The 23344-nt window shown below is 28.7% G+C and overlaps 1 protein-coding gene across 1 annotated transcript in view; it reads right to left on the minus strand.

Moving 5' to 3' along the window:
- LOC100164234 (Ig-like and fibronectin type-III domain-containing protein 1) overlaps positions 1–23344 on the minus strand; it is a 106680-nt gene that overhangs the window by 36176 nt on the left and 47160 nt on the right. Inside the window, exons 3-11 of the mRNA XM_029486964.1 lie at positions 21441–21546; positions 10948–11175; positions 6515–6625; positions 6170–6412; positions 5875–6036; positions 5464–5678; positions 3079–3314; positions 2604–2810; positions 2209–2542 (exon numbers count right to left, since the gene is read on the minus strand). Of these exons, the coding sequence (XP_029342824.1) occupies positions 2209–2542; positions 2604–2810; positions 3079–3314; positions 5464–5678; positions 5875–6036; positions 6170–6412; positions 6515–6625; positions 10948–11175; positions 21441–21501 (1797 nt within the window). The 5' untranslated portion in view covers positions 21502–21546. The remainder of the gene's footprint in view (positions 1–2208; positions 2543–2603; positions 2811–3078; positions 3315–5463; positions 5679–5874; positions 6037–6169; positions 6413–6514; positions 6626–10947; positions 11176–21440; positions 21547–23344) is intronic.

Raw genomic sequence — 23344 nt, forward strand, 5'->3', positions numbered from 1 at the left:
TATGTGTTTTTCCACAGTGATGGTACAAGAAAATATGAAAATCTTATATTGTGTTGTTGTTGTTCCAGGGACGACGAAAAAATAATAATACCGTGTGGTACGGCCCCACCGTCGCGGAACTAACGAGACGAGTCGCGTGGTTATAATACGCGAAATCGGCTACGATTATTTGGATCGGGGCGCCGGTAGGCTAGACGTTTTTAAACCAATGAATACGATTGAACAGAAAAAATATCGCTTTGCCCGAAAAAAACATTTTAACAATTTTGTAACGACTAACATGTTTACAATAAATTATAATACGTTGATATTTTGATATTTTGAATATTAGACAATGTATTACACTAGGTGTGATCGAAAAATTCCAGGATTTGTTATTTTTTAAAAATATTTAAATATTAGTTCCCTTCCCAGTAGCCTAATATTGTGCACTTATCCCAACGATCTAGCTAATTTTTGATACGACGTTGGAACTTGGAAGTCTTAAACTTGAAGTTGTATGAGTTGATCATTTGTTTTTTTTGTTTCAATGTCAAATCTCGGTCTCATGTGTTCGGTTTTATTTTGTGGAAATAAAAAAAAATCACAAGATTGACTCTTTTAATGAACGCTGAGTAATTGTATGCTCGTTTTTACAGACTTTGGCCAAACTTCAAATCGATGAGTTTTTTGGTCTTGAGACAACAATTTTAGAACCATTTTTGCACAGACTTGTAGCATGCATAAATCTTCAGTTAAATCATTTATGAAACTTTTGACACCATTCCAACATTTCTTCAGTTGAAGTTCGATCAGCACGGGAGTTATCGCAAGCTGCTTCAAGGCCCTCTAAAACCTTTTGTGCCATTCAAATATTTTAGATCTGCTTATTTCTTCGTCTTCAAATGCTTTTTTAATCATTTAAAAAGTTACAGTCGCTGGTTTCCCGAATTTAACACATAACTTAATGCAAACACGCTGCTGTGGTTTATTCTGCATAACAAAAACGACAGCACAACAAAAGTATACGACTTCAACGGATTGTCGTTCGTTACGAAAATAAAATATTAACTCATGGCTTAATAACGTATAACTGAGTGTTATCTTTACTTTATTTAACTTGAGTATACCCACTATATCCGCAGTACGTTTATTTTTTGGAGCAGAAATAATTTTAGTCCCGATATTATTTTATCAAACCTCGTATATATATTCCTGTATAGCGAGGCGATCGACGGGGGGTTGTCAAACGTATTTTATAATTTATTTTAACATTTTAATGTTCACGGCTCACGCAATCACTTCATGGAAACTGAGGGATTTTTTTTCAGTCAAAATATTTACCACTTTTGCTGAGAAAATATTCCAAGTACTTTTTCTATAGACAACATTGCAGATAATAGATTTGTGAACGGTGGTATAGAAAAAAACGTTTTTCTTTGCTTTAGCAACGTTACATTTTTTTTTCATAAATTTACATAAATATATACATTCGATTTATGTGATGTCATATTATATAAAAATAATACCATTTTTTCTTTAAAATATATTAAAAAAATAATTATGCTAAAACAAAAATAATGTTTAAATCTGCATTGGAAAGTACGATCTATTTTTTTACATTTATGTATAGTTACAATCTAAATATAAAAAATTATCAATGTGAAATGATTTTTTTCTCAAAGAAAATATACATGTGACTTTTTCATAAATATATTGAAAGACTTAGTACTTTAGTAGATAGATAGCTAACTTTATAAAATTACAGAATACTCAACTTTTTATTATTTATCTAAAAACGCTTAATTTTCATCCGTTGTAAGCTTATCTATAAAATAATTGAAATATTTTCCATTATGTTTGATCTTGAGAATATATGAAAATATTCATAAATTTCATGTTATAGTAAACTCGTTTTATTTTATCGAAAAATGTGAAAATCATTCCAGGTAAATTTTCAACAAGTTATTCCCGATGACACTAAATGTGTATAGAATTTTATCATTGTAGAGTGTAGTACACAAAATACTAGGCGCTCATAATAATTCTCTTAAGATTATATTATATGAAAGTTTTGGTGTTAATAAAATATTACACGATCTTTTATAGAAGTTTTATTACAGCATCTAGGATGTAAATAATATTCTCTCTCTCGCCGATTTGGGAATAAAATATTAGTTTACCTGTTACTACGTTATATGAATAAAAATATACAAAGTAAAAATATACCTGGCTTTTAGTTGAAAAAACAACCCTTTGCGAGGGCTCTCCAGCACCGTGGCCATTAACAGCTTCCACGTAAACTTCGTATAATGTATTAGCATTCAAATGCTCCAAAATAAATGGAGAATGTACATTAGTTATGGAATCGTATTCATCATCGACCAGTCTATAAAACACATTATAATGTGTTACGGTATCTGCCAAGTCTTTTGGTGGTTCCCAATGGAATAAAGCAAAGTTAACGTCAACGTTAGAAACGCGGAGACGTCTTGGAGCTGATGCGACTATGCCATATCCTTGAAGGAGACAGCTAGTGTAGTCATCCATGAATCGTAAACATCTGAAATATAATATGTAAAATCGTATCTAGTTTTATTTATGTCCTATCGGTTGTAATATACTTGAAGTAACTAAAATCAATTTGAGTGAGATTTCCAGCGCACAAGTTCTGACATAACGGTGGCAGACCTCTTGCTCGGCAACACGGGGTGTGATCTATACCGTTTGTGAGGCAACTGAATGTTTGAGAAGCCCACGGAGCACATATCATTAAATCGGTAACCTCGGCTACGTCGGAGCGCGATGGGTCACATAATTTATCTAGACACCTATGGAAAAATAAAACACCTTAGGAATATTACAAAATGCAATAAGACTGAAAACACATTTATTATACCGTTTTTATTGAAATTTTAACCCCTTTATTATATTATGTAATATTTTCAGACGAACAGTTTGCAATTAATCGACTTAACGCCAAACTTAATATATTTAAATTTGAATAAGCTATTAACAACGTAATCGTATAATATTATAACAATATAACAAATACAGAAAAACCACCCATATATTACTGTATACAATTAATTTACTTACGCTGAATGTGTAATGCCTTTTTTCATGCAACATGATCGAATATCGGGCAATGGAGGTAACGTTGAATTATCTGTATTCGTCCTACGTGATGTTTTTTGATCACTGTTCAACGTAAGGGAACGAATAGCTGTTGAAGGTAAACTAGAACCATGCTTATTGACAGCCACTACTGTTATTTCGTACATTGTAAATGGTATAAGCTTATCAATTTTGACTTCATATTCTGATCCAGGTACCTGGTAAAAACATTAAAATGTTAAGAATCAAACAAACTTATCATAAAAAATAAATATTACTTATTATAGAAACAAAAATATATTTAAAACAATCAGGTACATTATGTATTATCAAGTAGGTGTACTAGATGCATATACAATAACCGTATCAAAAATAAATTGTATAATCTTTGTTTTTATGAATTTCGTAAGGATTTAAATATTCGAACTATATTAATAATTAATATCACATTTTATTAATTTGTAAAAGATGATAACATTTTAATAATGAAAGTATAATACATATATAACATGATTTTTGAAGAAAGAAGGTTTTCGAGTAGGTGCCTATACTCAATACTCTTACCTCGGGCTCATATCGGCACCTAAAACCTACTGGTTTATTATTATTATTATTATATACATTTGATACCAATGAAAAATCATCGCATACAAAAAACTATTCTTCGTGCATCTCAGTTAAAACCCCACTTATTTAAATTTCGTAACATTTATTTTAATATAGGTACCCAAAAAAGATTCAACAGGGAAAAAAATCATTGTTAAACCAATTTATTACATTTTCACTCAGAATAATATTCCAATAAAACATTTTCGATTTTTTTCTATCTTGAATTCTGAGAAAAACATATTCAACAAAAACAATGATTTTGGAAATATTCAATTTCCTATATTTTGCACCATATATATGGTATGTCATACAAAGGACTTTTATTTACTTAAAAGCCTATTGAAGTGTAACGAAATTAAGGGTTTGGAAGTATGTTTTCCATAAATAAATTTAAATAATAGAAATAAAAGTACCACTAATATTTTAAACTTTTAAATAATTTTTTTTTGATCCTGTAAGTGCAACTAGAACTACCTTTTTTAAGGGGGGGGGGGTTGGAATTATATAAGCTACTTATATGTAAACAGAATTACATTTATATATATATATATATATCGAATTTCAGATCCATTAGTGTGATAGACTTGGACTATGGATCGCTTACACAAATACAAACATTGCCTTTTATTAATATAGATAATATGTTATGTCAAACAAAGAAAAACACAATATTTTGTGCTAGTGTCTAGTGGTCAAAATTGGTGAAAAAATTATTACAGGTATCTTATATAACTCCAGCCCCGTCCTTAAAAAAAGAAGTTCTAATGGCGCTTATTAGATCAAAACAATTATATGCTTATAATATTTATAGTATTTGTATTTATACTATTAAAATGTATTTATTGAATACATATTTTAAATCCCTTAATTTAGTTACATTTTAATTGGCTTTTAAATAAATACACAATGGTAGGAACAAAAATAATTGGAACGAAATCGTAACAGTTTTGATATAAATATTTAATCATGTTATATTATCATTAATATTGATGTACCTACACTTAATCGGTTTGAAAAGAAATCAATTGAATGTAGAAATACTAATCAAGAAATATCTTTGGTATAGGTCTTAAAATAAAGATATTATGACAGTTTCTTTCTAAGACAGGGGCTACGGCGTCTACTATATAATGTTAAGATCACGCAAGGGACTTCGGCATTCGTGACGTTTTCGTATAACGTTCCTTAAACTCCGGCGTCCCCAAAGTACGTTCAGAATAATTTAAAAATATCGATCCATTAGTCTACGTAGGCTATGTGAATACATTACCGTTCATGCATTCGAACTTTTCAGACTTGTTTTACTTATTTGTTAGTTATATTATTATTATTTTTTTTTTTATGTTATTTGAAACAGGTTAGGGTGATATAATACTCATAAATGGTAAACAGTATGCACGCTTGCCATTTACTGTAGGTAATCGCGTGGGTCGAAGCACTTACGAAGTTACCTAAAATTTCTAGAAATGAAGTAAGAGAGAGTAAGTGGAGAGTCACGAAGAGTAGGGTAACCAAAAAATAATTTATCCTCGGACCCTTTATACACACACGAGAACCCTAGGGTATTACAACTACAGTACACGTTTTGAATTATGAAAACACATAAACATATAGGGACCGTTATTATACGTGAGCTGCAATATACAATTTTCCATGAGAAATGAGTAAATTAATAATCAAAAATTGCACCGTATTTAAGTTTTTGCTCGCGGACGTAATTATATCATATTAATATGCGTATTATATAATATAATATACCTTGACTTGGATGCTGTGGGGCGTGACAATTGATTGGCTGTTGCCGTCGTTGTCGGGAAACGTTTTCATGCCGTCAAACGACCTGAGCATGGTCACATTGACTACGTATCCTTTGACCGATGCTGAGTTGGCTGACGGTTTGTCCCACGTCACGAATACCACAGAGCTGCTGTTTACATCCACTTGCACATCTTCGGGTTGACTCGGCAGAATTTCTAAAATGCACAGTAACGCCCGTGTAATACAATATTTTTTTTTTTGCATCATTGAATGACGTGTACTTATTATATATAATTTGATAAACACACAACAAAAGTAAAGTCTCCGATCCGTTATTTTTTTTATATATATATATTTATACGCATTAAGTATTTTTCGTTTGTAGCTTTTACGTCAATCAATAATGTTTACCTATCCCCTCTACGATGCATGCCAATGTCTGTTCAGTATACGGAGAACACGAGACCATGGTTTTTATATTATCCGTGATTGGGGTGTACTCCCCTTGGCAAACATCTTGGCATATGTCTGGAATACCTTCTTGCACACAACAAGGGACATGATTTCTACCGTCTGTAACGAAAATAATAATAATAATAATAAAAACTGTCTACTTACCGACTGAGTTAAAGAGAAAGATAGAGAAAATGATGTAAAAAAAAAAAATAGTAAAATAAAAATAGAGAAGGAAATGCGATGTGCTAACCTGCCATGCATTTCACAATGGACTTGAAGTCCGGTTCGCAGTTTTCCGGGTCCTGTCCAGTGGTGCCATCCAATATGCTTTGTATGTTGCAAAAGCCCAGACAACCCAAGCTCACGTTTCTCGCTACGCAGCAGTCCGTGTAGTTGTGGTTTTTTATGTCAATCGGTTCGGATTCGTCTTCTTTGCCGTAATACGCAGCAGTACCATTCTCAAATGGCGGTGGTTCCAGGTTACCAGACAACACTATTTAATCGATTTTTAATTTTTATATTGGTGTCATTGAGAGCCATATAATATCATTGGTGTATTTAAACGATGTTGTATAATTATTATCTTTCAACTTACCTGAAAGCGAGTGGAACGACCTAACTACGGGGTCGCTATTCACTTCACATGCGTATAACCCAGAGTCGTTAAACTTGACGTTCTTGATTGACAATACCCATACGTCACCGCCTGTAAATCGAAAAAAAAATTTAGTACGAAGTATGGACAGAACACAATATATATTATATAATACATAAAAATACATCGTGAATGTAAGTGTGTTGACGAAGGTTTTTCGAAAAAATAAATCCATTCATACTTCGAGGGTTAAGAACATAATTCTAGAAAATACGTAGGTCAAGACCAGATACGACATGAAATTCCAATAAATTGTATAATTTTTTATTTCGCTTTTATTACATAATATGTTGTGAATAACGACATAAAAATGGTACTTGAATCTACTCGAGATATACGTCGAATAATTTTGACAGAACCGTTTATAATATTGTATTGGATAAAATATATTGAATTCAAAAAGTCACTTACCCTCTAATATAAGTGAGTCATACGAGTAATATTATGATCTATGAAAAACGATTTACGACATAAAAAGTTATACCCTCCATACATTATTGTGACAACAAATAAGTTTATGATTTATTTTTCTCATTCTTATTAAAATATAGGTAAGTATTTTATACTATTTATATATAGATGTTTTAATTTGTAATGCATCTCCTCAGTCTTCGCACTACATCTAAACACAATATGTCATCAAGACATGTCATATTAGAGTAACACATCTTTACATCGAAATATAATAAATTACAGATAACGTAATCACCTTGATCATACAATTATGATATTATATTATTCCATACTATATCATAATATATCATAATATAATTATGATTGTTTAATTAATTTTATATTGTACTTATTAAATAATAGTTTTTAACTTCAGTGAAATTGAATGAGTACGAAAAAATACGATTTTTCTATAGCACCAAATTTCAATGAAAACAATTTGACAGACGTTTTTCAAAGTCTTACATTATTTTTTAACAATTAAACTGACTTTTGAACTACCTAGTTAGGTTTTATTATAAGTGAAGTAGAATACAAAAGATACAAGTAGGATATAAATCTATATGTTATACAAAAAATCATTAAAACTTTTATATAAGTACCATAGTATGAAACCCATTTAACTGAAATAATAACTGTTAATACTTCATGTATATAACAAGTATTGTGTGCTATATTTACGATAAAAGATTCATTCACACAAAAATAATTGTATTAAAAGGATGTCTAATCGTCTATCACATTTTACAATTTTTCGTCATAAATGTCATTATTTATTCATTGGTTAGTATTAAAACTTTAAGTTAAGAACATTAAATTATTATCAAGAAACTTCTAAGTTAATTTCTTTACAATTCAAACGCACCACACTGACTAAGTCACAATTGAATTTCGAAATTTATTAAAATTTATTGCTTACTCGTTTATTGCTTAGTGATCAATTTACATTGGTCTTGCTGAAGACCTATCGAACAAACTACTAAAACGTTCTGGACATAATTCGTAATAATTATTTTGGTAGTTTTGTATATTCTGAACTGTATTACCCCCTCTCATCCTTAAATGTATATCACCCACCCTTTTCCCAACTACCCTACGTTCACACCCGCGAGAGTTTTCTCCAGGACCCTTATCTGCTACGGAAAGGCGAGAATATTAATTATTCATAATCTAGGGATTTGCCTAAATGTGTATACCACGTTTAACAAATTACCAAAAGTTCTTATACAGAAATTGACGGGACTGTGAATTTCCTGCAGTGTAAATTTTGAATTTACTGCACCATTAACAACAAAGACATTTTAAACACCACGGGATACGTAATGAAACTTTATTGAGTTTATATTGCGTTAGCCGTTAGGGCCGAACAATGCTAATCCTCAACGTCAAGTCAGTGTTTATTGTGATAAAAACGTTTCTTTATTTTTGTTTGACTTTTTGAATCAAAACAATTTAAACAAACAACAAATATTTCCAAAAATTAATTAAACACGTGTTTTTTTATTCTAGTGTGAAGAGTGAAGACCTATAACTATACGGTAGTAATATAGTCTAGTTATTGTGCAATTCACCTACTTTTTGTTTTAATCCAAATGTATTTTTATAAGTCCTAAACCCTCGTTTTCTTTAATTATTTTTCTAAATTATTTATATCCATCTATATGTTATTCTATTATACAAACTATGTATTGAATACTGTGTCGTAAGGAAACTCACAAAGTGACTAGTCCGCTATATTTATAAATTTATATTAATAATGTTCTTTATATATATATGAAAAATACCTTACAGGAATAATGTAAATTTAAATTTAAATATTTAAAAAATGTATAAGTTAAATGTACCCATATCAAAATTATGTTCATCTTTTAGTGTAAACTTGTTACAGTAAACGTATTAGGTACAACGTACATATTTTACATTTTACATATCAATTTCAAAGTTTTAGTTTAATTTAATACTAAGGATACTATAGGTAAGATTTTTAAAAATTGTTAAATAAAAAGCTTAAGCAATCTGAAGGTTCAATGAAATGCTCAATAACTGTATAAGTTAATAATATTATGAAACAAACTACAAACATATGAAGAAGTTGCTTAAGGGGTCATATTTTTTGTTGTTGTTTTAGTTGTTATTATACATTTTTTATTTTATTTCTGTTATAACATTAATATTATTAGTTTCGCAAAATGTCACTACACCATTTCATAATTACATAAATAAAAATTAAATGATACATATTAGGCATAAGCAATTACCATGAATAATACACTATGGTAATGACAGAAAAATGTATGTGATTTATATTGTAACAATCTTATTTTATACTGGTTCCAAAATACATACATAGTTAAGTCAGTTAAATATCAATAAGTATTTATCGAATTTAAGTTATCTAGACTTGGTTTACTTAAACATAAACAATTTAACATTTTTAATGCCATATAAACAACAGACCAGAAATTCGTTTATAAATTCAAACACAAGGTTCAACTGTTTAACTAAACAATCAACTAAAGGAAATCCGAGCGAAATCAATTCAACCGCATCAAATATAATACTTTTTTAAGTTATTTTCTAGATAATATTATATTTCTAATTTTATTTGTTTTTATAGTTTAAAATAAAATGACTCAAACTGTATTTGGAAAATATTTAATTTTTTATTTTTTTTAGGAATTAATCCGCGGCAATATAGGTCATTCGGTGATTATTTTTATTAAGTTTTTTTAACTGTGGGGGAGGGTACAGTTGGTTGAACACGTATGTATATGTGCGAGGATTTGTTACTAGAACCCGGGTAGTTGCACATCCGAGAACTAATGGCATCGGTTGATACTTGACTTCGAAACATGGTTTGTGACTGAAGCCATGCCACCTGGCCACTTTTACATATTTAATAGTATAGCTTAGGTAATGTTTATTAATATATATAACATATTAGTCTGGTACCACTAATTACTGCTGTTCACGGGTTCTATCCATGTAATTATGTAAAATATTTAATAATGTTACAATTTGATCTGACGTAAATAAAAAGTTTTTCACCGAGAAGATAAATCTTAAAGTAGAATCAATTATATGTATGCAATTCATATGCAGTAGTATGTTCTTCTTGGTTTCTAGAGGTTAATTCGATAATTATTTAAGATTCCAAACATGAATTGTGAAAGTAATTTACCAAAACTTCACCAAACTGCCAACTGGCATACTTATTATATTAAAGGTTTATTTGTTGGTGGCAAACTTAAGTCTTGATGCGATCAAAAATCTTCACGGACAGTGTAAAGTTTTTAGGGTTATAAAAAAAGTTTTCCACGAGTATTTTTCTGCGGAGAACTTTATTTCTCTTCTTTCGTTTTATTTTATCCTACTACTACCGTTTCAGAATAGAAATTCCCTATCAAAACATGATTAAATAACTCTTTGGAAAAAAAGAGTCTAATCGATTCAGTTAAGGTGTTTTTTAACTATACTCCTTCAAGGATATATGTACATTTTTATTTATTTTTTTCCGAAACCCACAAAAGTTTTTTGAATAAATAAGCGAATTTATCGATCTCTCGAGAGTGTGCAATTACTATCACGACCCCTTTCAAGTATGTGTTTTAATCGATACAATTCTATAGGTATAATATCTATATGCAAACTGTTAGGTATATTAGGTATATAGGTATTACCGTTCAGTTTACGTAGGTTTGAACAAATTTGTTTTGTCAACAGTTACAGAAGGATTTATAAATATACGTTTTTGAGAATATTTAGGGATAAAGTGAATTGAATATAATATTACGAACCCATAATAAAGGCTCAAACAAACTAAACAAAATACACATTTTTATAACTATTCTCTATCGTTTAAAAAATGATCAAAAAATAAGTACCAACTCAAAATTACTTAGCATAAAATATCCTCTTACCTTTATCGTGTAAAACCTCGAACCTTCTGTCAGCGGTTATTCTAGATTCCGCTGCAGTCAACACCTTCAATCCTTGTCTATCTTTATTTTCGGTTTTCCACAATACAGTGTGGTCTCCTAAATTTCTTACGACGCATGTCATAAGAGCCGAGTCACCTTCTTTAGAATGTATAGGTTTTGCAGTGGGTTCTTGCATGACCGGCAATTCGGCAGTATCCAACAGTTGCACTAAAAACGATCAAAAGTATAACTTAAGTTTCAATAAGTAGGTCAATAATTAATTGAAGACAACCTTCAACTTATTAATCTACTCCTATTATCCCATTGTAGACATCATTGGGGGGGGGGGGGGGGGGGGCTGGTGATTTTATCAATACTATGTGGAATTAGGTCAAAGTTCAAAAGCATCACACACGTCATAATATTACAACAGTCAGTACATGACGTCCTTCGTGACATACGTCTGCATGTAAAACATCAATCGCCCTAATTCTCGTAGTATTGATTGGGTAAATGGAGAACAAAAGAGGAATTATTACTAAGTATTGGCTAACCATGTATGGGTTGTTTCAATATAATATTCACATATTTATTATCTAAAAGATACATCTTAAAGACCATTTACACTAGACAATGATCACGTCCATAGAAAAAAAAATCGTTCAACCAGTACGGTTCAAATCCATCTATCACTGTGTAGACTCTTACAATTGAAAGTTAAGACATACTGTATGAACCTTACAATAATAGTAACATAAACATGAAACTATTTTTGTGACGTGCATTTTTGGTTTCGAAAAACAATTTTTCATACACACTATCCGATAAAATAATACTGTAATAAAACTTAAATGTTCAAATAAAACAACTTTACGAGGGATTAATGAATTGTATTGCTTTCAAACAAACCTACTTTAATTTTAGAAGAATAACAATATGGTGTTACAAACATTTGCTGCAGAAAAAAAATAAAAACAATAAATTAGATAGTATTAGATTTATATTCGCAAAAACATGGAGAATTGTGTCAAACTTTACCGTCTATTTGCCTAAACAATAATAAACTAAGTATAAACATTTTTGCTGGAAATTTAAAGCAAAACACAAGTGTTTACTCTATAAAATACTACTGACAGAGACCGTGAACAGTACCATCCATAAGGCACCTGGGTCACATCCACTCGTAAATCTTCACGTTCTAGCCACACTGCTGTATCTTTTATATCAATAAATAACATTTCACAACAAAACATCGGAGGAATGAAGTGAGTAGGTAGGTATTCGAAAAGTACAGCGTCATTCGCAGGTGTCGATGTGAACAGATAAACTAGTGAAATACACAACACATGAGTATTGTACACTCTTTGAAATACTATACCTTATAATTAACGATGAATCAGCAATTAGTTAAATGTAAAAATGAGACTCAATACTCTAAATGTGCCAACCTATTAAATTACAACTTATACAATATATTTTAATATATTACTTGTACACATAGGTAATAGGTGCATGGAACGTATATTAAAATTCCCACTAACATTACCGAAATAGACGTGATTTATAAAAACTAAAATATTCTATTTACCAAGGGTGTACCAAGATGTATTACAAATATTTAAATTAAAAAATTAAGTCCCTAATTTTCATAGAAGTATAGCACTTTAAGCACTTTTTACAAGGTAACTCTAAACTTTGTTTCATTTTTAATTACGATGACCTTTATTTATAACTATAAGATAGAATATATTATTTTATCAAAAAAAAACTACTTGAATCTGAAAAAACACATGAAACAGTACTTGAAAGTTGAAACATGGTTCTTTTGAAAATTATTTTTATACTATTAAAGGAAAAGAAATCCCTTCCACTTGTAATCCACTAGAAGTATACTTCAGAAATCATTGTTCGAAAAAGTGTCAGGTTGGTGAAATTATTATACGGCAAAAAATAATTTTTACGTTATTATAAAAACCGAATACTCCTTATTAAGTGACTGACACTTCATGACTGAAACACTCTCTAACTTTGTACTTGAATAAGTAAGATGGAAAAAATTGAAATATAGGTAGTTATATTATAATAATATATCCAATATATATAATACTCGTATATAATTATAATAGTTATTATTAACGTATGATACTTCTTAACCTTTGTCAATGATAGTTTAGATTTGTATCATATTAACATAAAAAAATTTAGTGTGCATATATTTTGAAAGAAAATAATTTATCGTATATTTTATTCATTGAGCCATTGACAAAATTCTAGTTGAATAGATAAATAATTCACAATGAATACATTTACTGAATTGCTTATTAAATCAAAATAGGGAGTTAATTTATTTATTTGTGCAGTTAGCATATAACATAAGAGAACAAATTTGAAATGAAAATGTTGTGTGTATATTTAATTTAAATTTATATGAACACGCTCTTATTGTTTTTTACTTATAATAGAGAAGAATTAATTAAGTTGAACAGTTGTTTTTAGGTCATTCTTTGTGATACTCCAAGCATAATTATGTATTGAGCCTTAAAGACATGGCATCATGTTTTTGAAAATAGAACAATGCGTTCTTGATGAGTGTATAATGTATTTGATTAATACAAATCTCATACACTATACAGACAAATAGAAGAAAGATTTTTAAGAAAATATTATATACCAATAATGAATTATTCAAACTAAGCAAAAAATAGTTTATCTTCTCCAAAAAAAGTTGTAATATTCTAACATTTACTTTTATGCTTACTAATAACGTTTACATTTTCGATTAACCAATATATTTTTATAAAAATATATAAAAATAAAAAATAGGTATATAGTATTATTTAATGATGCAGTATTGAGGCGAATGCATTATGAATGGACATAAAATATAGATTTCAATAGATTTTTTTGCATATTATACTATTGTTATATTCTAGTCTTACGTTCCTATAAGTTGGATTTTATATATAATGTAGGTACTTATATATATTTGTTCTAAAAATGTTTTTTAGTTTTGACCAACTTTATCTTTACTTTGTATTTTAAATACATAATGCTTTAATAGTTACTAGGTAAAAGCCGCATTGCCATAATTTATTACCATTGAAGTAACTCATTAGTTGATTAAATGTTTATTTTATAACATTATAAAACGGTCCTAATTCTAAGTAATCAAACTATAGTTAATATATAGGCACAACAAACTTTAATGTTAACATTTACTATTTAATCACCGATAAATAATAATTTTTATCAGAAAAATATACACTTTTTATTAGTGTTTAAATACAAGCTTGTTTTTTATTTGAAACAATTTTAGATTAAGATAATAGGTAGCTAGGTAGGTTACCTATATAATATTATGATTTATAGCCTAGGTAAGTACTTACCAGGTAGCAAAGTTAATTATATCGTTTTATTTATTTTTGTTTAATTTTTTTTAAATTTTAAAAGTAGCTAGCTATAATAGTACTATAATTTTAAAATAAATTATTTATATATAAAAAAAAATAGAGACCATGTTATACATTATAATTTTACAGATAATGCATTTTATTTTTAGGTAAAATTGGCCAATTTTAAATTTAAATTTTAAAATTTATGTTGTGAGGATCAAACTGGTTATGTTATTACTAAAAGAATAAATGTACTTATACCTAATATAATCAAAAGTATTGAGGATTTCATTGTAATACCCTCTTTACCCTCTAGTAAACTACAAATCAAGTCATCACTCCTTCTATATACCTCAATAATCAGACCGCTGTTAACATATGTCTGCCCTGTTTGGGCGGCAGCCTCACCCACAAACATTTAAAAAAATCTAAACCCTCCAAAACAAATTCCTCAGGATCTCCCTAAAAGCACCATGGTTTATGAGGAATCGCCAAATCCATAATGACAGTGGAATACCCTTAATAAGTATCTGGATAAAAACCCAATTCAAAAACTTCCATGCTAAGTTAAAAGAATCGGACGGCGGCCGTCACTACCAACTAGGAAACAAAACCCAAAATAGGGGGCTAAACCATAGACTGCCCCAAGACATACCCCCAACAGACAACGAAGAGCTCTCATAAGAAGATTAAGAATAAACCAATACTATTAATATTATATTACATTGTATAAATTATTATTATTACTATTATTATCACATATAACATAAACTCAAACTTATTACTATGAACTAATATATTATATCATTACTATCATCAATTTAAATATAAAGGTTAAATTACAATTGTAAATATATTTGTAATAGCATCTGGTGTGCTGAAACATTTTCAAAGAATAAATAAATAAAAAAAATTGTAATACCTAATAGAACTGAAAGTTCTAATATTGTAATATTAAATATTTTATACTTTATACTACAAATCGCTAATTATTGAAGGATAAAGGGATATAAATGAGAAAAAACTGATAGATTTCACACATATGATAAGAAAAATACATATAGGTATTCTTAACTGAAAAAATCAACTAATATAGGTATATTTTGTTTTAGATTTTTATTTATAAATATACGTTCTATATCATCATCTACATTTTACATGGATACTACATCTAACAGTGTGATATATAATTTTTCTATATCATGATTTATTTAGGCTCACAGCACCAGTTAAAGTCATATTATGTTCAATTTATGTAGATTACCAATCGAAACATAAACAATAATGGGATGTGGGTACAGACTACAGTTTATCTAATCGCTAGTTGTCATTATAATGCTATATATATATATATATAGCCACGTACAGGTAATAGCCAGAAGGTGTACAGAGTTAATAATATATTATAATACTATTGTGACCTCAGAGTTAAAAAAAAATAAACAGATAAAACAAAAACGAAAACCACCGTCGGTGGTAATAGTGAAAATGTCCACCTACACAGTATACCTATTAACTAGGTATATCTTAACTGGTATCAGGTGCGCATAAAAATGTGCAACCACAAGTCAACGTGTTGGCCATCAGAACGATTTGTTCTTTGATTCTCACTTATCTCTAATATGGTAAATATATATATATATATATTTCATATAGGCGTAACTCATTGCCCGTAACCGTGTCAACTGTAAAAATCATGGGGACGTTGTCCCATTTAGCGGCTACAGTCTTCAACAGCCGGAACGACACCGCGGCACAGTAATAAAACGCGCGGCCTTCAGAAGTACACGGACTAATACATATTTTAGTGTCATTGGAAAAATAGTAAAAGGACATAATAAAAATAAACAAAAAAAAAAAATGGAAAAAACTATTCGTATAAATAACTCGACAGTGGTGGCTCACGCGAAGAGAAACACACTCTGACGTAAATTGACCGAATGAAGAGGCACGCGTGCTACAAGACACGTTGAAATAGTAAAATGCATACATTTTAGAGTGAAGTGAACAAGCTATTATTTTTTGATGTGTGCGTTGTTTTCCTGAGTACCTAGTATACAGTTATTCATATTTTTCACCATGAACGATATTATGTTCAAATATATTCTCGTATTAATGATAAATAATAAAAGAAAATATCAAATTTTATATCAAATCGGTCAAAAAAATAATAATAATAATAATGAACAATCAATATTGAAAACATTATAGGTAAACATTAATGATTATATAAGATATAATTTTAATGAATTTAAAACAATAAAAAACAAACAACTTATTAGGTAATGAGTTTTTATAATAGTTATTATAATTACCAACCTGTATAATATTATATTTCATGGATAAATATATTTCAAGTATAAATATTTATATTTGGAATATGGGTACATAAAATAAGTAATGAAAGCTAATGCATAAATGCATAATAATTTTTAATTAATAATTTTTTTTTAATTATTAAAGCCAATTTAAACTGTTATGTAATTTGAGCTTTTTTAATAAGTCTTGTATTGTCATGTATTTAACTTTGCTAGCCGACTAGTTATAAAAAAGAAACTAATATTATAAAATTGTCTATATAATTGCTCTAAAATGTGTTAAAAATACCACATGAAAACTCAATGTTGTTCTTTGACAATACATTTCATTTACAAAACAATTAAAACAAAGCAACAATGTTGTTATCCTCCGTAGTTATTCTTTAACTACTCTTCCTGTCATTATATACGCTACACAAGAAGTCAAGAACAATGCACGTTTTTTAGAATTTGATATTTTAACTACAGATATTATGTTTTATACAGATTAAGTCGTACATAGTATATAACAAAGTTAATTAACTAACTGCAGTGCGTTAATATTCAAGATAATTAAATCTAACTATATTTGTTAAACAACATCAAATAAAATCCATATTTTTATATAATATGACATATTTTATTATATCATATTGCGTATCATAGGATTCACTTAATAATACTGTTAAGGTTTACTAATTAGGATATACTTAATAGATACCGCATTTTAAAATAATATGTACAAATAATAAGTATCTTATAAAATATTATAAATTATCTTATAAATTATGGGTAGACATAAATAGGTACCTAATTAAATTGTATTGAAATCAAAAAAGCGAAATGTAGATACCTATTTGTAAATTAAAAACATTAATTGCATTTTACAATGAAAAATGAGATTTCCACCTAGGTATAATTATTAATTACTTCTTAATATTATTTAATACATGTAAATGTTATACAAATTAAATGATATGCATCACATTGTAAGTATGTTCATAAGTTAGGTACACTTACTTAGGTACTATTTCTGAAGAAAACGTACAATAAGTACTAAATAATTAGTATTATCTACGGTCGTCGGTCAATGTCAAATCATAAAATAAAATCACATTTACATTTTAACGATATAATATCATAATAAGACAATATTTTATTCATAATTTAAGAGCCAACTCGTTCTTTATTATAAGTTGAACTTCATTAATAATACAATATTAATTTTTTTCTTAATTGAATTGGGTACAATCCGTACATATGAAATTAATACTTATACCTAAATCATAAATGTATATAGGTAATCTGCCAATGTTTGCTGATAAGTAAATAATATTACATTTTCAATATTAGTATGTATGGTTATATTAAATCACCTATATAGGTAGGTACAATACGAGCGTAAAATGGTTTGTAAAACTTTTTTCAATTAATAATGTAATGGAAAATGTGCACAAATCACAATCACACGCGTGTATAGTTTAAAACGATATTATTCAATTTTCGTTTAAGTATTTGCGTCTATAGAATAAAATACGAAACAATGGGTTTATGTAAATTAACATTTTAGGTTGTTATTAATGTTTGCGCTAATTTGTGACACAAACACGTGCCCATTAAGAGTTCATTTTCGGTCTATAGACGGCGTTGAGGCGAAAAAAAAATGTAAATCGCAGCGATAATCGTGAACTACATTAACAGTCACTGCAGAGCCTGCACATTAAAAACGGCGTACGGTGAATGACACGAAAAGTTGAAAAACCTATGTTTAGAAAGAAAAAAAATGTATGCTATAGGCGCTGTACAGTGACGTACGGACCACGATCGTCAGACAGTGAATTATACGTTATATATTTTATATATATATATATGTATACACAATACACTATATACAGCGGACGTTTGATTTGCCATTAGTGCGTCCCATCTAATTACTATACAAGACATTAAGTTCACATTAATCTGGCTCCAGCGCCATACCCCCGCGGGACAGTGGTGCGGCGCGCCGAATCCCGCACAGACATTTCACGCCGAATTCAAAGGAAAAAAGCAAAAATCTAGTGGCGGCGCCCGCCCTTTTAAAAGGAATGGCAAGTATTAATTGTTCGTCGTTTTTGGACCCACTCCCAGAGCCCGCGAAAGAGGGCACCATTGACCGCGTTAAAACTCCATAAATTTAAACCCTATCTCGCTTAACGGCCGTTAAACATTAAAATTAAAAACCATTTTACCACCTACAAGCGCGACACTGCTGCAGCGCGCTAAGCAGATCACCGTTTTGACGACTATTGTTCCGCCGGACTCTGACTTCCGATTCGTTATTGATTCGGATCTGAAACGTGAAGACGACGACAATTCGACAAGTGCAGACAACGATCGGGTCAAAATGTCAGGTCGGTCAACAACGGCAAGCAAAGTACGAAGTATCAGATGAGAATAACTGTACGCGGCGGACAGCGCATATAGAATATGTCTTATCTCCGACAAAAGAGAGAAAACGTGAAATACATTAACTGACTATTGATTTTAACTGACTACATTATTATGTATGTCTGTATAATAATATGATAAATGTCTTTGATGCGTTCCGAATAATTCAACTAGTGGCGCTTAATTAATCTACGTGACTCCTTATATATTATAAGAAATATTGATTTCCTTAATATGCATATTTTAATCGTCCAATTTGTCGGATTAATACTATGCGTTAACGTTCATAATATAGTTTGCAATCGAAGTTTCATTGGAATTAAGAATAATTATACGTCTTCAATAAATTATTCAGTCGAATTTCTCGAGTGGAAAATATTATAACGCATGCAGTGTCGTCAGAGTCATTTCAAATAACATGTTTTAAAATAGGCATGTGAAGATGAAACAATGATTAGCAAAGCGATTATTACATACACTATAATAATAATTAGTAAAATAAAAGTAGTGTTTCTTCAGAGATTAAAAATACCATAGTAAAACAATTTTATGGAAAAACACAATATTAAATTCCTTAATGGTGCCATAAAAACAAAAATAATGACATAAACAAGAGCACTCATAAGTCGAAGACTTTTGAAGGCTAACAAATTGCGATTGAAATTCAAATTGAATTTTGTATGTGCATTTTAAACGAAATATTTTAAACTGCCAATCACAATAGTATAAAATAAAAATACATAAATTAATACTTTAATATTAAGTGAAAATATATTATAGTTAATTATTCATAAAATTACTTAACATATTTTACGTATCTCGTAAGTAATAAATCAAATAATTGAATCATGACTGTAGATTGCTGCTAACAGATTTTAAACCTTAGCAGAATCCAATATAATCAAGGAAATATTAACAAGTTAATTATTTTAACCAATGTTTCAAAATTTTAATAAAAAATAATATGTAAAGTTATATTTTTAAGATGATAAGCTAAAATGATTTAACATTTAAAGGTGTAACGCGTAAAGAAAATTAATATTTTGGTACATTAAGGTACGTAAATATGATAAATTAGCTAATCTTAAACAATATAATCAAATACAACTATTTTTTTTTATGATAGTGTAGTTTCAGTTTATTGATTTGTTTGTTCATGCATTTCTTAAATGTTTACACATGTTTACATTTAATTTAATTAAAATAGATGTATAAAATCGACTTAAAATTGATTATTGATCAATCAGTAAAATAATTTACTGTCCAATTAATTATTATTTGAAAATGTATAAATTGATATTCTTAACACCGTTAAAAATGTGTGTTTTAGGTATCAAATAAAAATAATAATATTAATATTGTATACAAACTTAGTACAGGTATTAATTTATTTTTATTTTAATATATTATTAATGAAATAGGTACAACATATTTTTCAATTTAAGATTCACATTTATTTGAATTTTATTATACACTTTATAGCTATAAAAAACGTATAAATTGTATTCAATACAAATTTGTCCAACTATTTCATATGTTTTCATAATACATTATACGTAAAGGGAAGTATAAAAATTCTCTATAAAATATAACTTCTTTTTTACCGGTGTCAGTAAAGAACTGAATTATTATAATTTATTAATTAATAGTTAAATAGTGGTATTATAAAATAAATTTTAATAAGAAAAGTTTACTTCTATAATACGTTATAGAAAATGATTGTAACTTTAAATATGTTTTACAAAATATTTATTTGGAATTTATGTTAATGTTATTATACTTGCACTTATACCACAATCAAAATCGAGCTTATTCAAACTATTGGATCCATTTAAGTGATAACGATTGAGACTTAGGCACGATATAGGTATTTTAATATGGTATATGAATGTAATAAATAAAAATATATTCAATAAATTCAAAGAATTAGTAATTATCAATAAACAATTAACATTTACCTACGTACTCGTATATTAAAACTTAAATGGCTTCGATATTTTATTTTCACCATAACTTAGCGATGTCGAATTTCAGAAATTTATTTTTTGAAAAAATGTAAGAAAAGTCAACAGCCTATATAGTTATTAAAAAATGAAAACCGATCATGAACACTTTTTATACAAAACTTCATAAACTTGAAAACATATCTTATATAATATGATATGCACTGGTTCATCTTAAGCAAAAATAATATTTCACACCAAGTAATAAGACCGTTAATTCGCATAACTTAAATAGTTTCACAAATATCTTAAATACCCAAGTACAATACTAAATTACACGTTTATAAAATACTCTCTGTGGACTGTCAAGCCAAATTAAAATAGCCAAACTTAACAACTGTACAAGAAATAACAACTATAAATAAACTTACCATTATGGATGACGTTAATTAAAAGAAGTACAACCGGACCAATGCGAATGTTGACAATCATGATGGTCCCAATCAGCTGATCCGGGCTGTGTACTAAGGGTTAACGCTAAAAACAAAAAACAAAAGAACACATTACGAACAACGTCATCTAATAACTACGTATTACTATACTAAACATTATCATATATTTGCGTATACGTTTGTTTATGGATCACTGTGTTACTACAGTGGTCGCAATGAATGCGTTTGTGATTTTGTTGTGATATGCTCACCTAATGTTCGATACGTGACTGGAAGTTTGGACTGGATACTATAATGGAGGGGAAACGGTGAGTGAGAGACGTGACGAAACCAGAGCCTACGAGACGACTAACAAGATGTATGGTTTTAAGATTTTTTTTATAGATATCTTGTTAGAATCATTTAGAAATCAGACTATAATGGGCTATTAGATAAAAAAAAAATAAAACCATATTTTACACACAGATATACTGTTTTGTTAATGTTTTTCGAAGGTCATATATAATACTAAACTAATATACGATATCTGTAGGTACTATCATGAATTCCGTCCCCCCGATGATACCTCAACACATTAATTAATTTAGTCGAACTTAACTTTTTACCTTTATATTTTTAAAGTAAACTAATATTTACTTATTTTATATTAATATAAAAGTAATACATTTATTTAATCTATTTCCAACAAAATGACTCAATAATATTCTATTATTTGTTTAGCCTGTATGGCTATGTAACATAATATTATTCTTCCTTATTTCTTTTAACATTCATAATTTTTAACTCTATCCTGTTGATTCTTCGTTCTAAATAAGCACATACTATACAATATATCATATATGCACATGTTAATATATTATAGTTTGACCTAGTTAAGTATTAATTAAAAATATGCATTTTAAATTGAAATAAAACAAAAATACTGCGAATTTGTTTTTTGAAGACGATGATTGATGATATTTGTATTTATTAATTAACAAGTTAATGTTAATTAATAATATTGGGTTCATAAAAATAAAATAGTTTACAAGATGTCATGTTGACCAGTGGATAAGTAGTAGGTACCTAATAATTATTGCCTATGTATAAGTACTTATGTACGTCGTATACGGTTTGGTAATTAGAGATATTATTATAAGTGTTAAGTTTATTATTTGTTCCTATATAATATATTATACCTACTGTATTAAATAATATTATATAATATTTAGTTAGAATCGAATAAAATCGTTGAATTAATTTAGAAAAAGAAAATTTAGATAATATAATATTATAATAACTGTAAACAAACAACAATAATACATTATAGATAAAAATAGGTGAAAACAAAACTACCTACGAAATAATAAAAATAATGATTATGTGAGATATTGTACATTAATAGCGATTGACAATTTTTTATACATTTATTTATCACTATTATGAGGATGGACTAGCGATAAAATCTTTATGGACTACACAAAATAGTAAATTAAATTAATAGCAGTACAGATTAAATATACAATTTACATTAGTCAAACGGTGGTTTAATAAAATTGAGTTATTCGTTCCAATTTCATCGGATTGGTCGAATACGTGTCCTATACCTATTTACCTAATTAAACGAGAAAACAATTAAACAATATTACCTATACAATATGATGAGCTGTATAGACGGTACACAGGCAGTATTACCAGTGATATAATTTATTTGGGTAACACCTTTAACTAATCGTAATCGTTTGTTGAACAATCATGGTGGCGATCGGGCGTTGAAGGGTTTTTGGTATAGCCTTCCAAAATGATTGAGTTATGGTCAAATCTGTGCGTGTACCTATTATTATAGGGCCCCAATGCAGTCGTGGTAATAACGGTCGTTGGGCAGATCTCATGAATATTATTGA

The sequence above is a fragment of the Acyrthosiphon pisum genome, chromosome A1 (assembly GCF_005508785.2).
Source record: "Acyrthosiphon pisum isolate AL4f chromosome A1, pea_aphid_22Mar2018_4r6ur, whole genome shotgun sequence".
Lineage (NCBI taxonomy): Eukaryota > Metazoa > Arthropoda > Insecta > Hemiptera > Aphididae > Acyrthosiphon > Acyrthosiphon pisum.